Below are 16887 nucleotides of genomic sequence, written 5' to 3'. Positions count from 1 at the left end.
AACCTCTGGCAAAGGTCTTCTTTGGAGCTCTCCGAGTCCTTCAGACGGAAATGTGAGTGTATGCTATAGTGATTTCCTAGGGTTACGTTAGTACACGTACGTGTGTTAGTATTTGGTTACACTGCTCTTAAATTTTATTTTGCACATTCTGTATTAAATTGCTGAAGCTGAACATTTCATTTGTGTTCATTGTGGTGTTAAATAAAATTCATGCTGGAACCCTCTTAATTAGGCAGCAGTTATTAATCTCGGTGAACTCGGTAAATAAGGATTCCCTTGACGGTTTTTCAGTTGAATTATGGAGGTATGCCTAGCCCATTTCTGAGTGTTTTCAACAGTGCAGCACATTCATCAAGGCTGTTTAATGAAGGGAGAGGTCGACTGATACTGTGAAGTCCGAGATGGTGCCAAGCTTTTCCTGAATAGTTTAGCTGCTTGGCTTTGACCCAGGCATCGTGGCAATTAAGATAATGCGAAGTGAGGCTGGAGCAGGGCGGCAAACCAAGTAGTGCTGTGCACCTCTCAAAGGCAACTGGCTGCGTTCACCGTTCCGTTCTTTCTGTCACTTTGCGCTTCAAGACGGGGAGGTCTTCTCATGGTGTGTTGTGTTGGCTACTTGTTCCAGGGTCTGCTGGTCTCCCTGGCCACTCCTGGCAGCCATCACTCGCTGCTTGTCCATGGCCATCGCTCGCTGCCCTGGAGCTTGCTTCGTACCACGCTCTTCACCACATTTGTTACCTGCCTGTTCCTGCAGGAGGGAGAAGGAGTAGTACTGGGCAGCGGTGGTCACCCAGTGGGATCCAGCTGTACAGTAACCCACAGCCAAGTTATGACTCACCTTTATCTTAATTGAAATAACTTCTGAACTCATTCTTGTATTGGTTATCATGTGTTCATACAGTAAATGTGTGCAAGCTTCAGTCATTAGCAGTGTCAGAGGTTTAGCTGATGATTTGTACATTTAAAGCTATTTGAAGTTCCTATATTTGGATGCTTTCTGATGTGAATATCATCTTCTGTGCGATACTGGAGGTACCTTTTAGTGAGCTTCAGGAGTTCTTTGTGTTACAGAAGCCTTGGTTTTTTGCCAGTCATGCACCATGTCATTTGCAGTGTTAAAAGAATTTGGCTTTAGACTTCTCAGGCTCATGCAGGACTTCTGTAGCCCAAATGCTGAGCCTAATGTGAAGATTTAAAAGGAAGGAGAATGTTTCTTCTCCTAAGGGTTTGACATTCAGAAGTTCACTTTCTTGTCTCATTCTGCGCCTTGGCACTGTAAGGCTGGATGAGATCCCTCAATGCTATCACTACATAATTCACTTTAATAACTTAGTCAAATCTTGGAAGAACCTTCCTCAGAGGAAAGAATGGAAATTTCCTGGGAAGCCCCAGCTGGGAGCCCATGGTGCCTTGACTGCCCAGAACACCTACGCTGGAGTACTCTTGTCCTGATTTCCAGAGTGATCTTAATGATATCTCATAAATTTGCATTCTAATCCTATGGCATTGTCTTCCAGGTATAAAGATGATGTTGACAGTCCTACGGAGGAGACCGGAAAGCAGAAGGTCCTTTACAGCCTGGAGTTCACATTTGATGCGGATGCTCGCGTTGCCATCACCATCTACTGCCAGGCTACAGAAGAGTTTGTTGGTGGCATGGCAGTGTAAGTCCTGGGCTTGTGGGCGTGTGGAGGGGCACGGGAGCTCTCACGTGATGAGCCTGTCAAACATCTCTCGTTAATTACCCCCAAGGGCAGCGCTGCCACAGATGGTGGAGAGCAAAATCTCTTATTTTTCTGTTTTGTTTTATATATTCTGATAGCTTTGAATATTACTTTCACTTCTCTCCCCCACATAGCCAATATCCTCTCTTGTTCCCTTTTTTGGTTTGTTTTTTGGGTGTGGAGAAACCATTCTGTGTGTAACAAAGGAGAGGAACTCACAGCTGTGTGCTTTGTCAGCATCATGTTCTATGAAATTAAAAAAAACCAACCACCCTTCCCTTCAAATATTACCTGTTTTTTTCCAGATCACCTAATTCGCTGGATTTCTGTGTTCCCTTTGACGGGAGCATCTGGGCCTCCAAAGTAAAGTGCAGTTTGACATTTACATAGCAAGTCTGTGTGGAATTGAGGCCCACACAAAGCCCCTTTTGGGATAAATTATCATCTCAACACAGGCTGTTGTGAGATGGCTATCAGGAGGATTTACTGCCTGAAACCCTGGCTGTGCGGTTTCTGCCAGGTACACATATTAGCCTTTGGCTAGCTGTAGAAAGAATGATCAAAACATGGAGTCTTTCTCATATCCTGGTAGCACATCCCTACAGATTTCAAAACATTTTTATTTAAATTGGCCCGTTTCAACCATTGCAATCAACACTATGTCCCATAAGACTATGAAAAGTTTCTTCTCTGTATTAAGAGCTAAGGTGGGTGAAACGTGCTCTCCCTGGTGTCAGTTGGGTGCACGTGAGCTGCTGGTACGTTATGGCAGGCTTCCGATGGCCATGGGACAAAGGATTCCTTTTGTTCTATGGGGAAAGGAAGATTCAGGCTGCAGAAGCTCTTGGCTTCCTCTAGTAGAGGCTTGTGGCTGGTCAGCGGCTCTGTGCACGTAGTGCTGATGGCTTCTGCAGTGGTGCTCTGGATTTGGGCGTAACCTTATGTTTCATTAAAGGGATCTGCAAGTTTCAGCAAGGAGAAATATGTATGACAAACCATAAAATGGCTTATGTGTTTTATGCAAAATATAAACATCCCACTAATGATCAGTGACTAGTGTCTTTTTAGAAATGAGACAAGCTCTATGCTCCCATCCAGATGTGTGCTCCTCCAAACTGGAGGATATCCCCATCCAGAATTTTTGTTTAGGCCCCTTCTCTTCTTCTGTTGAAGCCTATGGCTGCCTTTATTTTGGGGAGGTCATAAATCAGCTCCTTTTAAGTGCTTGAAAAATATCTCTCAACAAACTCTGAAACCCCTTCTATTTAGATCCTGCTTTTCCTGAGCAGAGCTGAATGCAGCAGGATGCCTTAGAAATCCTGATAAAAGTTTCCGTGTTCTGTCTCTTAGGTCCTTAGGTTTCCTGTGAATTTAGTGCTAGTGAAGGTGTTGGAATGGCAGCCTTGGAGATTGAAGTCCTCTTTTCCTAATACAGGTACAACGTGGAGAGGTGGCCCGTGTCCCTCGTGCTGCCCTGCGCTGTTCCTTGGGTTCTGACCTAAGAAGGAAACCGTCTGTGGGGAGAACTGAGGGCCTCTATGGCCAGGGTGGATGTATTCACATTGCCAGACTTCAGCTGTGGCTTAAATCAGCAAGTCTTGTTTTAAATAATCTATTTGAATCTTGTTTTGCATATTCACTTGTTGGTTTACCCCAAAGGAGAGTTTGTTTGTCACTGGTCAGTAACAATGAAACATCTGTGTTTACAGCTCAGTGCAAACTTCATATCAAACTTCCTACTGCATTTTACAAAGCACTTACATCTGTAAAGAGTGTGCATATAGTTTAAAACTTATATTTTCAGACTCCTAGTTTTGCATTTTGTCATGTTAAAATAGCAAAAAAATCTTATCCTTAAAAGAAGAATAACTTTTTTTTTTTTAACCTGTGTCTTGAACCAAGCTGTGTTGGAAGTGCAGCTGAATCACCGAGACCAGCAGTGTGGGATTCTCGTTGGTTGAACTGCTCTATGTTGGACTCTTAAGAGACTGTCTTGTCAAGTTTTGCCTTGAATCATAGTTGCCTAAAGGTAGTATTATAGTTACCAAATATAACTAACCGCTTCTGGACAGAGTGTGTTTTCAGTCTTCTGTAACTAGTAGCTCTCCTCTCAGAACTCTGTCGGTTGGTTGGAGGAGGAAAACACAGTTTCTGTTTCACTTAAAAGAACGTGTTTTACTGAAATTTAGTGCCATGCTCTAAGCCAGTGACTGTCACCAGTTCTGTTTGTTCTTTAAAGCTTAGGCAGTGAACATGGACTACCTAATTGCTGTTTAAATTTAATTTAAACAATTCCTAGATAGAGTTTCTGAAAGTTAATACAAATATCAACTTCAAAGAAAAATATTTTTCTCGAATTTGAAGTTTTTAATCCACCCTGTCCATGGTTCATTGAGAGATGGATCTCTGTGCAGATGGTGGAGGAGAAGCCTTTGTTCATGAACCCTACCTGCCTCTGCACGAAACCAGGATCAGCAGTCAGCAGTCATTACCTCGCTAACGAAATAGAGCTGACGATGCAGTGCTGCCCTGTTCGGGTGCCAGCAGTCTCCAGTGCACTAAACCTTTACATCAAAAGTCAAAGCACTTGGATTCAGCTTTGGCTTCCACCACTGGCCTTTTATTCAATAAATCATACTTTAATTTCCCCATAGTACTGGAGTGATGAACTGTCCGTCTCTGCTCTGGAGCTCTTGGACAATGAATGTTGTGTAAGTGTGGGGTGTGGGGGGCTGCACCAAAAGCCAGGGAACATTTTGGAAGGCATGATCCTGATTTCATGCAGATGTGTAGGTAATAAGGGCTGGGGGAAGTGAGATACAAATATAGACTTTATAAGCTGCTTTAATTCAACCCAGGCTATTTTTCCATGTGGAAGTGGCTCATGAAGCACGTCTTGGGGCTAGTGCAGCTGCCCGAAGTAGGCATCTCTGCTTCTCTGGATTTGCTGGCTGCTAGTAAAAACCTTTTGAAGCTCTGATTTCGGCTTTGCAAAGCGATTCTGAAAGGGCAGTGCTATAATTACTTTGATTTACTCTTTTCAAATTCTAGTGGAAAAAAAAAATCTGGGCTGCATTCTTCGGGCTCTAAGTGGAGTGAGTGCATTTTTAGAGCACTAATAGGAATGCAGCTTCCCCCTGCCTGGGCTGGTAGGTTTTACTTTTTCTCAATTTCTTTTGGTGCTAACAGCTACATTCAAAAAACAAGCACGTGTAAAAGCTGCACTGTGTATAAATTCAAAACTTTTTCTATTGCTGTGTCCAGTAGTTGATTGGGAAGAAGATGCTTCTTAAAACAAAACTTTTTTTTTCCACTCTCCTGAATTGATGCTAAATCCTAAAATGGGAGAAACTTTCTGGACCCTTGTCAAAAGCAGAAATTTTCTCCCAGTCCCCAGCCTGCAGCATGCCTCCTTAGAAGCGCTAAACAAGTTATTCTTGCTTCTCTGCTGAAACAACCACTGATCCTGATAGTATCAGCGCTGGGAATGTTGTTATGTTCTTACAATTTGGGGTAAGAGGAGGAAGGCGGCTCTCCCTGAGCAGAGGCATTGCTTGTTGTAGCCTTTGCTCATCTGAGAGCCACTGCACTCCGTGTATCGTGGGCCTGCCTTCAGGATTAGCTGGTCTCCATGACCAAAGGGAAGCCTTTCTCTCTGCAAGCCGGTAAGCTTCCTCCTGGAGTTATGTGGGCTCTGTTTAAAAGCTGGTGGCTTTATCAGTATGCGCTGCCTGTCCTAACCTGTCTCAAAGGAGCGCTCAGCACTTTCCCAGGTAATTGTGCTGGGAGATATGCTCAGCTATACCATTTCCCAGCCGAGATGCTGGGAACACATAGATTCCAACCGCTGCCTGCCTCTTGTCCTCAGCTGTTGAACTCTTGAGTTTGACGGGGAGCTGTATTGTCACCACTGTGGGACCACAGTTGACCAGTAAGGTCTGGAGAAGGCAGATGCATGGCTGTTGGTGATGGCAGGGGTGTCTTCACCTCTGCAGCCCCCTGCCCCAGGGAAGGTACCCAGCACTTTCTGCTGCTAGTGCAGATAGCTGTAGGAACCTCTTGGATGAAATGGGAATTAGTTTAAATCTAGAGGGGACTGCTACTCTCACCTTCTGAATATCTTTTGCCTGGTTACTTTGCGGTGAGCCTACAGACTCCCTAGAGTAAAACAGGTTAGTTCTCAGAGGATGGGCTGGTGCATTACCCCCAGGGTCACAGAGACCAGATCTGCTTACGTCCAAAATCCCTTTAATGGCATGGAATTAGTGGTGACCTGCCTCTGAAACACTCAAGACCCCTGGTATCCTCAGTTTATTTATTTTTCTGGTTGTGTCCATTTTCCCTGGTTTTGGAAGTTGGCAAAGTGTTCAGCTGTGCTTCTGTTTCCTGTGCCAGGCCCTCCAGTGAGCTTTAGCACAGCATCTTGCGCGAGGATCTGCTCTCATCCCTGGTTAGTGGTGGGTGTGCTCTTGGGGAGTTGGTCTGAGATCTATCTGCCTTGGAGAGAGTGATTTTTCTCAGTTTGATCTTTTCTTTGGCTTCAGCTTCCTGGCAGCTGGGTAGAAAGCAGGAAACCATCGTAACAGCTTGACTGCCCACCCATGAGGACAAGCCTTGTATTGCTCTGTGTCACTGAGGCACAGCTATACCTGTCAGCTGTCCTACAAACAAAGAGAAAGGTGCTGCCAGAATCCATGATGCTAGCTGGGTTTTAAGACTCTCCAGCCAGAGAGGCAGCCCAGTGCCTGCCGTAGAGGTGATGGGCACGTGCAGCAAGGAAGGTTCAGCCATCACAGCTGAAAGGGGAAGGGTGAGCAGGATGGGTCCTCTCAAAATGGCATGAGAATCTCTGCCTTAGCATATAGGAGGCACAAACATGTAGGTGTGTGAGCTGTGCCTCGACTGCTTGCTAGTGACTGCCCATAAGCGTGTGATTTCCCCCCCAGATAAATGCGAGGGACCTCTGTATTGCATTTCCATTGCAGGGCTGGCACTGCTCCTCAGCGGCTCCTAGAGAATAGCTGAAGGACTCCCAGTTCGTGTTGTGGCTTCTCCTGCAGTAACTGGTTCATGTGTTCGCACCCTTAGATGTCTTTGGGTTAGGAGACAGGTGTGTTTTTGGAGCAGGCTGCAGAGATGTTAGTATTCTCTTTTTGCGTGTGCTCTGTGAACATACCCTTTCCTTTTCTGGCAAAAGCCTCGATGTGCACGCTGTTAGCCTGTTCCTGGGAGGGCCCCTGGGACTTTTCCAGCTGTAGGTATCCTGCTGACTAGCAGGAAGGATTGCGTAGTTAAAACATGACAGCGGCGGTTGTCTCCTCAGGGGAGGAAGTCAAACCAGCCCCGTAGCTGGAAGCAGTTAAAACAGCCAGCGCTAAAGACATGAGCAATCCCGGCAGATCAGGAGCTGATGATAAATATGACATGAGAGGTTTGAGTTTTGCAGCCCATTCTTATGAAAAAGATCTTCCTCTTTGGACAGAAAAGGTTCTCTTTGTATCCTAGGAACATTGCCAAGCTCTGTTTCCTCATTATAAAGAGAAAACACGACAAAAATAGGTCACTCTAGCTCCGCAATCCTTGCCCTTTTTCAGGGCTGTGCTGTTTGTGTTGCTGATGCACAATTGGGTGTACTGGATTTTTTTTTTTTTAATCTCATTTCCTTGTTTGTTTTGCAGTGCCTGCTACACTCATCTCAAACATCCTACCGCAGTCTTTTAAGCTGACAGTGACACTGCAATAGGTTATGTATTCTGTCTGTAGGTGGAAGTTTGTTTTTTTAAATGAAATCCAACTGAAGGAGGTAGCTCAGTGCATGGCTGTTTTCACTAAAGCTTGCATAGGAGAGACAGAGGCACTCGGGTATTGCTTTGGTTATTTAATAGCCTCTGTCTATTCAGGACCTTTGAAAGGTGCTCTTGCCGCTTTTGGCTGCAGACTGTGGTGATTAATATGAATTCTTTGTGCGGAGAGTTTTCTTCTGTGTGAAGAAATCGGAGGCAAGTGCTGTTTTCTGCTCGGCACAAGCCTTTACAGCCGGAGTCTGCTTTGATCTGGGCAGACACTGGTCCCCAAGGGAACACTGTAGTGTGCAAAGTTCACAGGCTGGAGGGCTGAATTCAATAGATCTCATAGAGCAGACAAACCCTCTGTCTTTAATAAGAGCTCTGGCCTTTGTGCTGGGCTGTGTAGCTGTTGTGTAAGCCGCGGGCTTTGAAGCCGGATGGAGTGGCGAGCACAGTTCTCTCCGCAGCGAGTGCAGCGGCTGCGGGCAGACCTGTGTGGGTGCTGGAGCAGGTCACAGGCTGGAGGGCTGAATTCAATAGATCTCATAGAGCAGACAAACCCTCTGTCTTTAATAAGAGCTCTGGCCTTTGTGCTGGGCTGTGTAGCTGTTGTGTAAGCCGCGGGCTTTGAAGCCGGATGGAGTGGCGAGCACAGTTCTCTCCGCAGCGAGTGCAGCGGCTGCGGGCAGACCTGTGTGGGTGCTGGAGCGGGAGGTGGGCGGCAGGGTTTCGGCTGCCTGGTAAGGTGTTTGCTTCCTCCTGCCTGGAGGAAACTCAGTCCTGGGAGGAAGCAGGAGGGGAGGAGAAGAGTGGCAGGGAGTGCAAGGCACCAACTTAGCACCCGGTTAACCTCCAGACTCTGCGCGGGAGACTCGCTGGGCTGGATCTTGCCTAAATCTGAGACCTGGGGCTACGGCCTTCTTATATTTTGGTAGTGTTTCCTTTATAAAGAAAAATAACTTTGAGTTGAGACACTTGTTCAACTTCCCTCTTTCCCAAAAGCTGACCTGTGAGATCTTGGCCCAAAATGAAAGGGGAGTGTGCAGGTGGGAGAGAGGGGGCCGGTGTGCTGCTCCACGTCAGCTCCTGGCCCCTGTGAGCACCAGCAGAACGGGACTGGCTCCCTCCTCGTCCCCTGTAAGAGAACGTGGAGCCTGCCAGGCAGTCACAGCCTGCAGCAGTGGAAGGATTGGTTCCTGAGTACCCTCTAAAGCTCTCATGTGACTCTGCCTTGTCCTCAGTTCACTGCAAATTGCTGTGTGATGTTCGTAGCTGTTACTGAAGAAAGAGGGCTCTTCTTTTGTCCACAGGCTCTTCAAAGCACAGGCTGTCTCAAAACCAGTACCTTGGGGCAGCATTGCTACGTGCATCCTGCTTTTCTTCTGCTTTTCTCTGAGGACTAGGGTCTGGGGCAGTGCTTTGCATAACTCTGAGGCAAGCAGGCTTGGATCCCCCCTTGGTCCTCCTCAGTCAGGGGTCCCAGTGTGCCTCTGGTAATGGGAACCATGTTCTGACTGTCTGAGGCAGCCCAGTGCCAGGCAGAGCCGAGCGTGAGGAACTCGGCATCAGCACGAGCTGGGAGTGGCGCCTTGCTGAGAACTTCCCCAGGCGCCGATGAGCGAGAGGGGGAAACGCCCCACACATTCGTATTGCATCTCCTGTGAGCATGTAGCAAAGGAAGTTTAGCTCTGCTTAGCCAGAGGTTCCCAAACACTACCATGCCATTGGGAGCTCCGTTGGGTCTGCAGGTGCCGGTAGCGAGTCTGGAGTGCGTACAGGGAGAAGCCCACATGAGCCAAGGCATGACCTTCTCTGTGCAGGCAGCAACTGCTTCTCAGCTGATGGTGGCAGAGTGAGACTGGGGGAATAATTTTAGTTTGTTTCCTGTTCTTTCAAAAATCACTGGGATGTAGTCACAGGGCTTCTCATCTGCCGGTTTCCAATACACAGCTGGCTTTAGGGGGTGGGAGGGTTTGGCGTAGAGGAAGGAGGCAGTGCAGGGTGTAAGCTTTGCTTTGGGGGAGTAGAGATGGGTCGAACTGCTTACAGGAGGAGATGGGCTGCATGAATCTTGAGGACAGAGCTGGGGGCTGCTGCTGCAGGCAGTAGCGTGGTACCTCGTGTTGCTGGTGATTCTCATGCTGTCAGGGGTACCTGAGCAAGCAAACAAGTTTAAAAAATTGTGACCAGAGATTTCTGTTTGGTCCTGACCTAACAGGACAGACCCCATTTCTCCATCGTCCTGAGCTGCCAGTGATTGCAAGTAGGTTTGTTAGATCTCCCATCTGGATGGAGAGCTGGCCTGGTGCAGTCTGAAAATCTGTTCAGCTTTCAGCCTTATTGCTTCTCTGCTGTCCTTTATTCTGGATGTATGCTTTCCTTATGTAACGCATCTCCATGGCTCTACAGAGCTTCTCTGCTATTGTTTGCTTTAAGCACACAGAAGCACAGGCAGGGGATAGAAGACTTGTGAATAGAGCAGATGCCAACAAGAAGAGCTGGGGATGGGTAGAGACCCTTTAGACACTAATATGCAGGATACTTGCTTTGTGACAGCTTGCCAGGTTGTCCTCCCGTGCAGCACAGCGAGTGTGTGTTGGTGTGGTGGATCCCGTGTGTCACCTTAGAAAGATGATGGATCTCTGTGGTGATCTGGGATCATCAGCGCTTCCAGGGTATTCACCAGGCTTTTGGCCCGCGGGTGCTCGGCAGCACTGGCTGCTGACTGGGCGTCTTCAGCGTTCCGTCTGGGTGTCCAGAGCCAAGTCTGACCTGAGCTCTGGCAGTGGGGACTGGGCAGTCACACAGTCCAAGGCACAGAGCTCACTTGGTTCACTTGGGGCAGCCTCCTTGATATTTTTATCATACTCTGCAGCTCAGAAAATCTATGTACCTGCTTTATTTATTTTCTCAGGGGTAGTGAGAGCAGCAAGTCTATCCAAGCGTTGTTCTACCCCATCTTCATCAAGTAGCGTTACTTGTTTTCCTGGTGCAGATTGGTTTGGGCTTTGGTGCTGTAAGTGCAGGTCCTCCGGCCCTCCTGACACTACCATTGGCATGTTCACACCCCTTTCCCAGCGCTGCTGTGGTGCATGTCATCCAGGCAGTCTGACCTCCACTCTCTCCTCTGCACTTTATTTCTAGTTGGTTCCTGACTTGCTGTCACCTTAGATAAGTCCCTCTTCCATCCCCTGCATTTCCCAGCTGTAGAGGGAGAATTGTGCCTCTCTGCAGAGCTGGGAAGCTCTGAGAGTGCCACAAAAGGAGCTAGATACAGGCTTGCTCTATTCATTGTGCTTGACAACTCAGTAAATAAAACTTCATTCAATTGCTCGCTCTGTAATTCACGCATAAAAGACCTGTCATTCTGATCTCTCCCACACCATACTTTAAATGCATGATGGAGTGAGACCTGCTAGTGAAGTAGCGCAATTTCAGTGTGGTACAGAATGGTCTTTGAGAGTAAGTTATTGTCATAAATAACGTCACGCACCTGCCTTGGCAGGAAGAGCAGAGTGCATGTGGTGAGCCTGGCCTTCGTCATGGCCTTCCAGAGCTTAACGTGGATCTTGTGACACTTGATAAGCAGGAACTACACTAGCTTTCCAGAGAAAGGCACCAGGTCATGCTGGTGAGGACCCTGGGTTTTCCTCCTTGGCTTTGAGAGGAATTAATAAATATTCATCATCTTCTGGTATCCAGGTTCTTGTACCTTCAGCTGCTCGTGGTGCTTTAAGGCTGTGTGTTAGGCAGCGCTGGCTGGCCTGAGCCCCGGCGGGCAGCCACTGTCTCTGCAGGCTCTCGCACTCTAGCAGCAGGTAGGTAGAGCTCTTGCATGTGAAGTTTCCACAGCATCTCCTAAAGCCGAGTTTTAAGGTCCAGGCGTGTCCTCTCTCATCACTTGTGCCATCCTCCAGCCCAGTCTTCCCATCTCTGGTGGGATGTTCGGTTCTGCCGTTCTTGGTTGACTGTGCACCTTGGGCTTTTCCCACAGTTTTTACTTCACCCCCTCTGGAAGCAAGCTGCCCAGGCTGCTTGCTCCTTGCTTACAGAAACCAGAAGGCATTGCCTTGGATGCAGAAAAGCTTTGTGTTGCCATCCCCTTCTGGTGTGCTGCATTCCTCCACAAGGTGTAATTAGGCCAAAGGAGCTTGGAGCTTTCCAGCCTTTGCTTACATACCTGGTGGTGTAAGCTGTGTCTGTGTTTCAGAACAGCTGAATGTCCTCAAAAGTACAGAATCCTGTTTTTCAAGCAAGGTTTCTTTTCTTTGCCTCTGTGCACGCTCTGTTAGCTGCTCTGCTTGCCAGGGCTCAGTACTGAGTCGGTCACATTGAATGCCTTGATCTCCTCTGGTGCTGTCTCCTTTGCAGGCTGGAGTACCACTGCCGTGTTATTCTTTGAGAAATGGAATCAGGAAAATCTGAGGAGCTTGTTGTCAGGGCATCCTGTGTGGTATCCTAAGCTGAATTAAGGGAGAACTCAGCCTAGAGTTCCTGGTGCTAGTGTGACACCTGTCCCTGGAGCATGTCCCTGGGCTATCTGCTCCAAGACCAGTGGCAATCCAGTTTGAACAGTCAACAAGGCTTCAAGCCTGTAGCTGTCCAGTGTGCAGTGGCTGGAGGCCAGCGCTCTCCCAGTCTCATTGTGTGAAGCTCTGCTTAGGAAGTGATGGTTAGTGTGCAGAAGAGATAACATCCCGTTACTGTGACCAGCTGTTAAAGTCTTGTGGAGCTGGAGCCAGACCTGTCTCGTTACTGTGCCGGGGGAGGTTTTCATTTCTACAGTGTAAGCCTTTTGGGCAAGGATCTCTCCCTTTCTCTCTGGTTTGCCAACATGCAGTGAAATGTCTCTCCTGGGGCAGGTGGCACCGGGTGGGCTCTGGGTGCAGAAGATGGTGGGTGGTAGCTGTGGTCCTGTTCCAGAGATGTCCAACGCAGCCGGGCAGCACTGGCATTTCAGTGCCATGCCTTGGGACAGTGGAAGAATTGTGGCTCTTCTCTAGGTGGCCGGTGTGGAGGACAGCTCGGTGTCTCTCTGGTGGTGTTGGCAGCCCTGCAACACCTCTGGAGAAGCCCATGAGGAACAGAGGAGTGAATTGGGATGGCTCTTGCTTGCCAGGATGGTGGCAAGCCAAGCAGCGTTCTCACTGCAGAGCTGTCCCACGGAGGCATGGGAGAGCTTTCAGTGCCGTGTCGGGTTATGTGTGGTCACTTGCTCCTTCTTCTTGGGTTTCCTGCAGAAAATAAGACTGTGCTGGGCTGAAAGCCAGCATTGCCTGGATTTAGTGAGCTAGCCTTTGCCAGGCTGCCGCACCCCCCAGACTCCTCCAACACCCAGTGTTTCCAGGCAGGTCAGTATGGATCCAATCAGACCTTGCCTTGTCTGCGCTGCTTTCCCTTCCCTGTGCTCACCTTCTTGCTTTACCTTTCCCTTCCCTTTCTGTATCCCCACGGAATGGCTGCCAGCCCCTGCCAGCTCTGCCTCTTAGAGCTGCCACTTGTGATTGCCGAAAGGTGGACAGGCGTGAATGAACAAGAGTGTACCAGAGAGCAGTCATTTGTTACAGCAAGTTTTATTTTTCCCCCCTTTCTTCAGATACAGCACAAAGAATCCCTCTCTGCAGTCGGAGACGGTTCATTACAAGAGAGGGGTAAGCCAGCAATTCTCCCTCCCATCCTTCAAGATTGATTTCTCAGACTGGAAGGATGATGAGGTAAGTTTCTTCTCAGTGTCTCCTTCTTTCCACAACCCTGTTGTCCCAGAAGCACTGAATTCCATTCAATGTCAGGACGTTATGCTGGAAGACACCCTCTCCCAGCTGCCACGGCGTGTTTTGTGGGTATGATGCCATTGGGGCCCTGGGAGGAGCAGGTGTGAACACTGCATGGGAACTTGGCAGGTAGATGAGACAAACAGGGAAGAAACCCAAAGAAGAGATTTCTTATATCGCTGATCAGCTGGCATCCCAGCACCCGGTGTAGGAGGCAGACTGCAGAGATTGGCACTGGAGATCTTCCTGGAGGAACCCGCCACTCCTCAGCCTTCCTCTCCCTGCCAACCAAAGAGCTTGTGGGAGCAAGTGTCTGTGTTGATCTCTCTTTTTTTTCCTTTTTTTTCCTTTTTTTTTTTCCTGGTCTGCTAGCATAGTGGTCTCCAAAGTGGGGTGAGTGCAAGACAATTCATTGGGGTGTGGGAAGAACCTCACTGGCACATGTAAATAATAAACATGCATATATTGGGAGTGCATGCTCAACATTTCTTTACTGATGGGATGGATAATCAAAATAGTTTGGAGACCACTGCTCCAGAAGAGCCCTGCTCTGTTTAAGGGCCATGTCCTGTGTTATTAACTGTAGCAGTAGAGTTGTGGAGGGTTACTCTCCCTTCTGGGCAGATGCACACTGGTGCATTAACGCTGAATAAGAGGATGCCTTCCTCCTTTTAGTTTAACCCATAACTGCAAACAGACAAGGGCCTGGTTTTAATTAAGTTCTGTGGCTTTTACTACATAGTGAGATCTGTGTAGTGCTATTAATTTTGGTATCTTTACAAAATTCCAACCCACGCAGTAACTCTCTGCTTCTTGAGCCTCTGAACTTTGGCCCAAGGGCTTCTCCAGCATGTGATGCAGGGCAGGGAGGCCTTGGTCTTTCCCCTGCTCTGTGCAGAATTGAAAGAAGAGATTTCTGATGCAGAGGACTTGGTCTGCAGCTACTGCTAATGTATTTCTTCCCCTGGACCTCTCTCCCAGGTCAACATTTTGATACAGTGCTTATTTCCTGACCCAAGCCTGTATAAGTGTATTGTGTATGTGAAGCCCGGTAGATAACTCTACCTATTTAAAAAAACAAAAAACAAAAAAAAAAAAAAAACAGGGGAAAAAAATCTTTCATGTATTTGAAAAGATTGAATAGCTATTGTCTTGGAGTTACAGTTATAACTATAATCAGTCCCGTGCCTTAACAAACACCGTAGCAGTTACCAAGAGCCTGCAGAGTCTGGTCTCCTGATGTCTTGGCTTGTCTGCCAATATATGATTTCATAAGTTCAGCCTACAAAAGCCTGAAAAGGCTGCTTTTCAATCCCTTCTGTCATCTGAGAGAGCTGGAAAGTAAGAGCTCAGATCCCATTCTTCTTAAAGATTTGAGAAGCTTAATTTTCACTTTTGTTCCTGACAGCAATGTTTTAACTCAAGTACTAAAGTTGTGTCCCTTTGACAGCTTAAAGGGAGAGATGCTGAGGAAAACTAAGCTTCTAGCTGCCTTTGCTTGATTCTGCTGCATCCTCTGTCTCCTCTCTTTTCACTGGTGTTACTGGGAGCTCTGGTTGTGGAGAAAATATGAAACAAGCACTGTGATTTGGAGGAGCTTCTTCTCCCCTTTTAGCTCTGTGGACTTACCAGTCCCTGTCCTTTCAGGTCCAGTAGAATGCATACGGCTAAGCCTTCCCAAGTGTCCACTGAAATGCAGCACTTCAGCTGACACAGCTGGCAGAGTGTTATCGCTCAGCTGTGTACAATCGCATGCTTCAGGTCGCTTTCCGGCTTCATTACTGGCGTTGTGCAAAGAATCCAGATTTACTTCATACTTTTGCTCAGTGTAATACTCACGTATGATGTAGTTCTTGGCTGGCCAACAGAAGGGAAAATAATGTTCTGTCGGGTTGTTGTGTGGAAAGCTTTGTAAGAGTTTACTTTGTGATATACTGGTTTGCTTGCAAGCTATAGTGGATGGCTTCCATTGAGACAGTTGTTTTCAGGTCCCTAAAAATGAATGTGGAATGGACCCTTAAAGAGCCTTTTGTTTGAGAGCGCAGAAGTTTATAGCATAAAGCAACCACAATTCTATGATGTGACTTTTGCTTCAAATGGACAAACTGTTGTTGTACAGGAATAAACCAGAGCAGGAAGCAAAGCAAAACCATTAGCTTTTTTTCAGCAATTTTAATCAATTGTCCTCCATGAATTTTTCCCTCTGTGGCATGCCATAATGGTTCAAAAATGCCAGCTGGAAAATAGTGGCTCAGTGAGTCTCTACTACAACAAGTGCTGAGAGTTTAAGTGAGATTTTTGTGTTCACTCTTTTACTCTGCTGTTTTGGAAAGACAATAGATTCTGGTAGTTTAAAGGAGGAATAAAATGTAAAACCATCATACAGAGGCTGAAAATGAGTATCCCTCAGGTTTGAAGATTAGCTGGGTCAAATCATAAGGTCTTCCAGCACACGCTTTCCATTTGGAAGCAGGTTATGTGCATTTGGACGGATATGTGTGTGTGTGTGCAAAGCTTCCAGTTTCTGGACTGGCTGGAGGAAATCACGGCAAACGATGCTGGGGCTGCGGGAAGGTGAGGGAGGCCCCAAAGCACTACCTGAACGGTGCTGCGGCGCTTTGAACGGCATCTCCGTTTTCATTGGAGAACTGAAAACAGACTACCTGAAGCACTGTGGTGAAATGACATCTTTTTCTCTCTTGGCAAGAGATGAGACAACCCCCAAGTCAGTAATTAACAAAAACACCAGAAATCCAGTCTCTGACCGACCTCTGTTCCTGGTGTCATACAGTGTTTGTAAGGTTGTGTTTCTCTTGTGTTTGTAAGGTGACATGGAGCTTTTGAAGTGCTTTAATGAAGTGCAGGGCAAAGGAAAAAACTGAGTCTATTTTCCTTGCACTCAAGTGAGATCTTAACTTTTCACTCTTGCCCATTAGAAGTTCAAGGACCTGAATTTCCCAGTGTGCCAAGAGATGGAAATCAGCCTGGTGTTTCCTTCAAGTGTTGTGTGAGCTTGAAATTTTACAGATTTTTCTCTACATTTTCAAGAGCTTAATAAAAGAGACAGGGTTTCTTCTGAGGTGTAGGGAGCATACTGTGTACTGCTGGGCTATAACCAGTATATCCTGACATACAAAAGCAAAACTGTGGCACTAGGTATATTAATTAGTGAGAATTAAGTAACATAAAATCCAAACAGAGATGCTTTCCTTTGCTAGTCGCAGTTGGAGTTCAGTGCTGTGTCAATGTATGTGTGTTGTACTTATTCTGATTGACTCCCTTTGAAAGTCGGTGTTTGCATTTTAAATCCTCTTGCTTTGTTGTCTGCTTTTGAGACCAGGGGCTGGGGCCCCATCAGGTGGTGCCTCCATTCCTCTGACGTTAATGCTGTCTCGAGCGGTGTCTTCAGCCAAGCGCTGTGTGAATGGTCTAACCTCATCTTGTTTCTTTCCCCCAGCTGAACTTTGACTTGGACCGTGGCGTTTTCCCGGTGGTGATCCGAGCGGTGGTGGATGAAGGCGATGGTAAGTGCAGTGCGCCCTTGGTCATCTTCTAGCTCTCTTTGAGGTTGTGTGGCTGCTTCAGGGCAGGCCTCCTTCTGCAATG

At 47.3% G+C, this 16887-nt stretch overlaps 1 protein-coding gene across 1 annotated transcript in view; it reads left to right on the top strand.

The window, feature by feature from the left end:
• Positions 1-16887, top strand: part of MGRN1 (mahogunin ring finger 1, E3 ubiquitin protein ligase) — a gene marked incomplete at both ends in the record, with an annotated part of 44410 nt that overhangs the window by 7506 nt on the left and 20017 nt on the right. Inside the window, 3 exons of the mRNA XM_010075066.1 lie at positions 1518-1664; positions 13107-13224; positions 16739-16805. Coding sequence (XP_010073368.1) covers positions 1518-1664; positions 13107-13224; positions 16739-16805 — 332 coding nt within the window. The remainder of the gene's footprint in view (positions 1-1517; positions 1665-13106; positions 13225-16738; positions 16806-16887) is intronic.

The sequence above is a fragment of the Pterocles gutturalis genome, unplaced genomic scaffold, assembly GCF_000699245.1.
Source record: "Pterocles gutturalis isolate BGI_N339 unplaced genomic scaffold, ASM69924v1 scaffold6082, whole genome shotgun sequence".
Lineage (NCBI taxonomy): Eukaryota > Metazoa > Chordata > Aves > Pterocliformes > Pteroclidae > Pterocles > Pterocles gutturalis.
The sequence above is the reverse complement of the archived record's forward strand: the minus strand, read 5'-3'. Positions and strand labels throughout refer to the sequence as shown.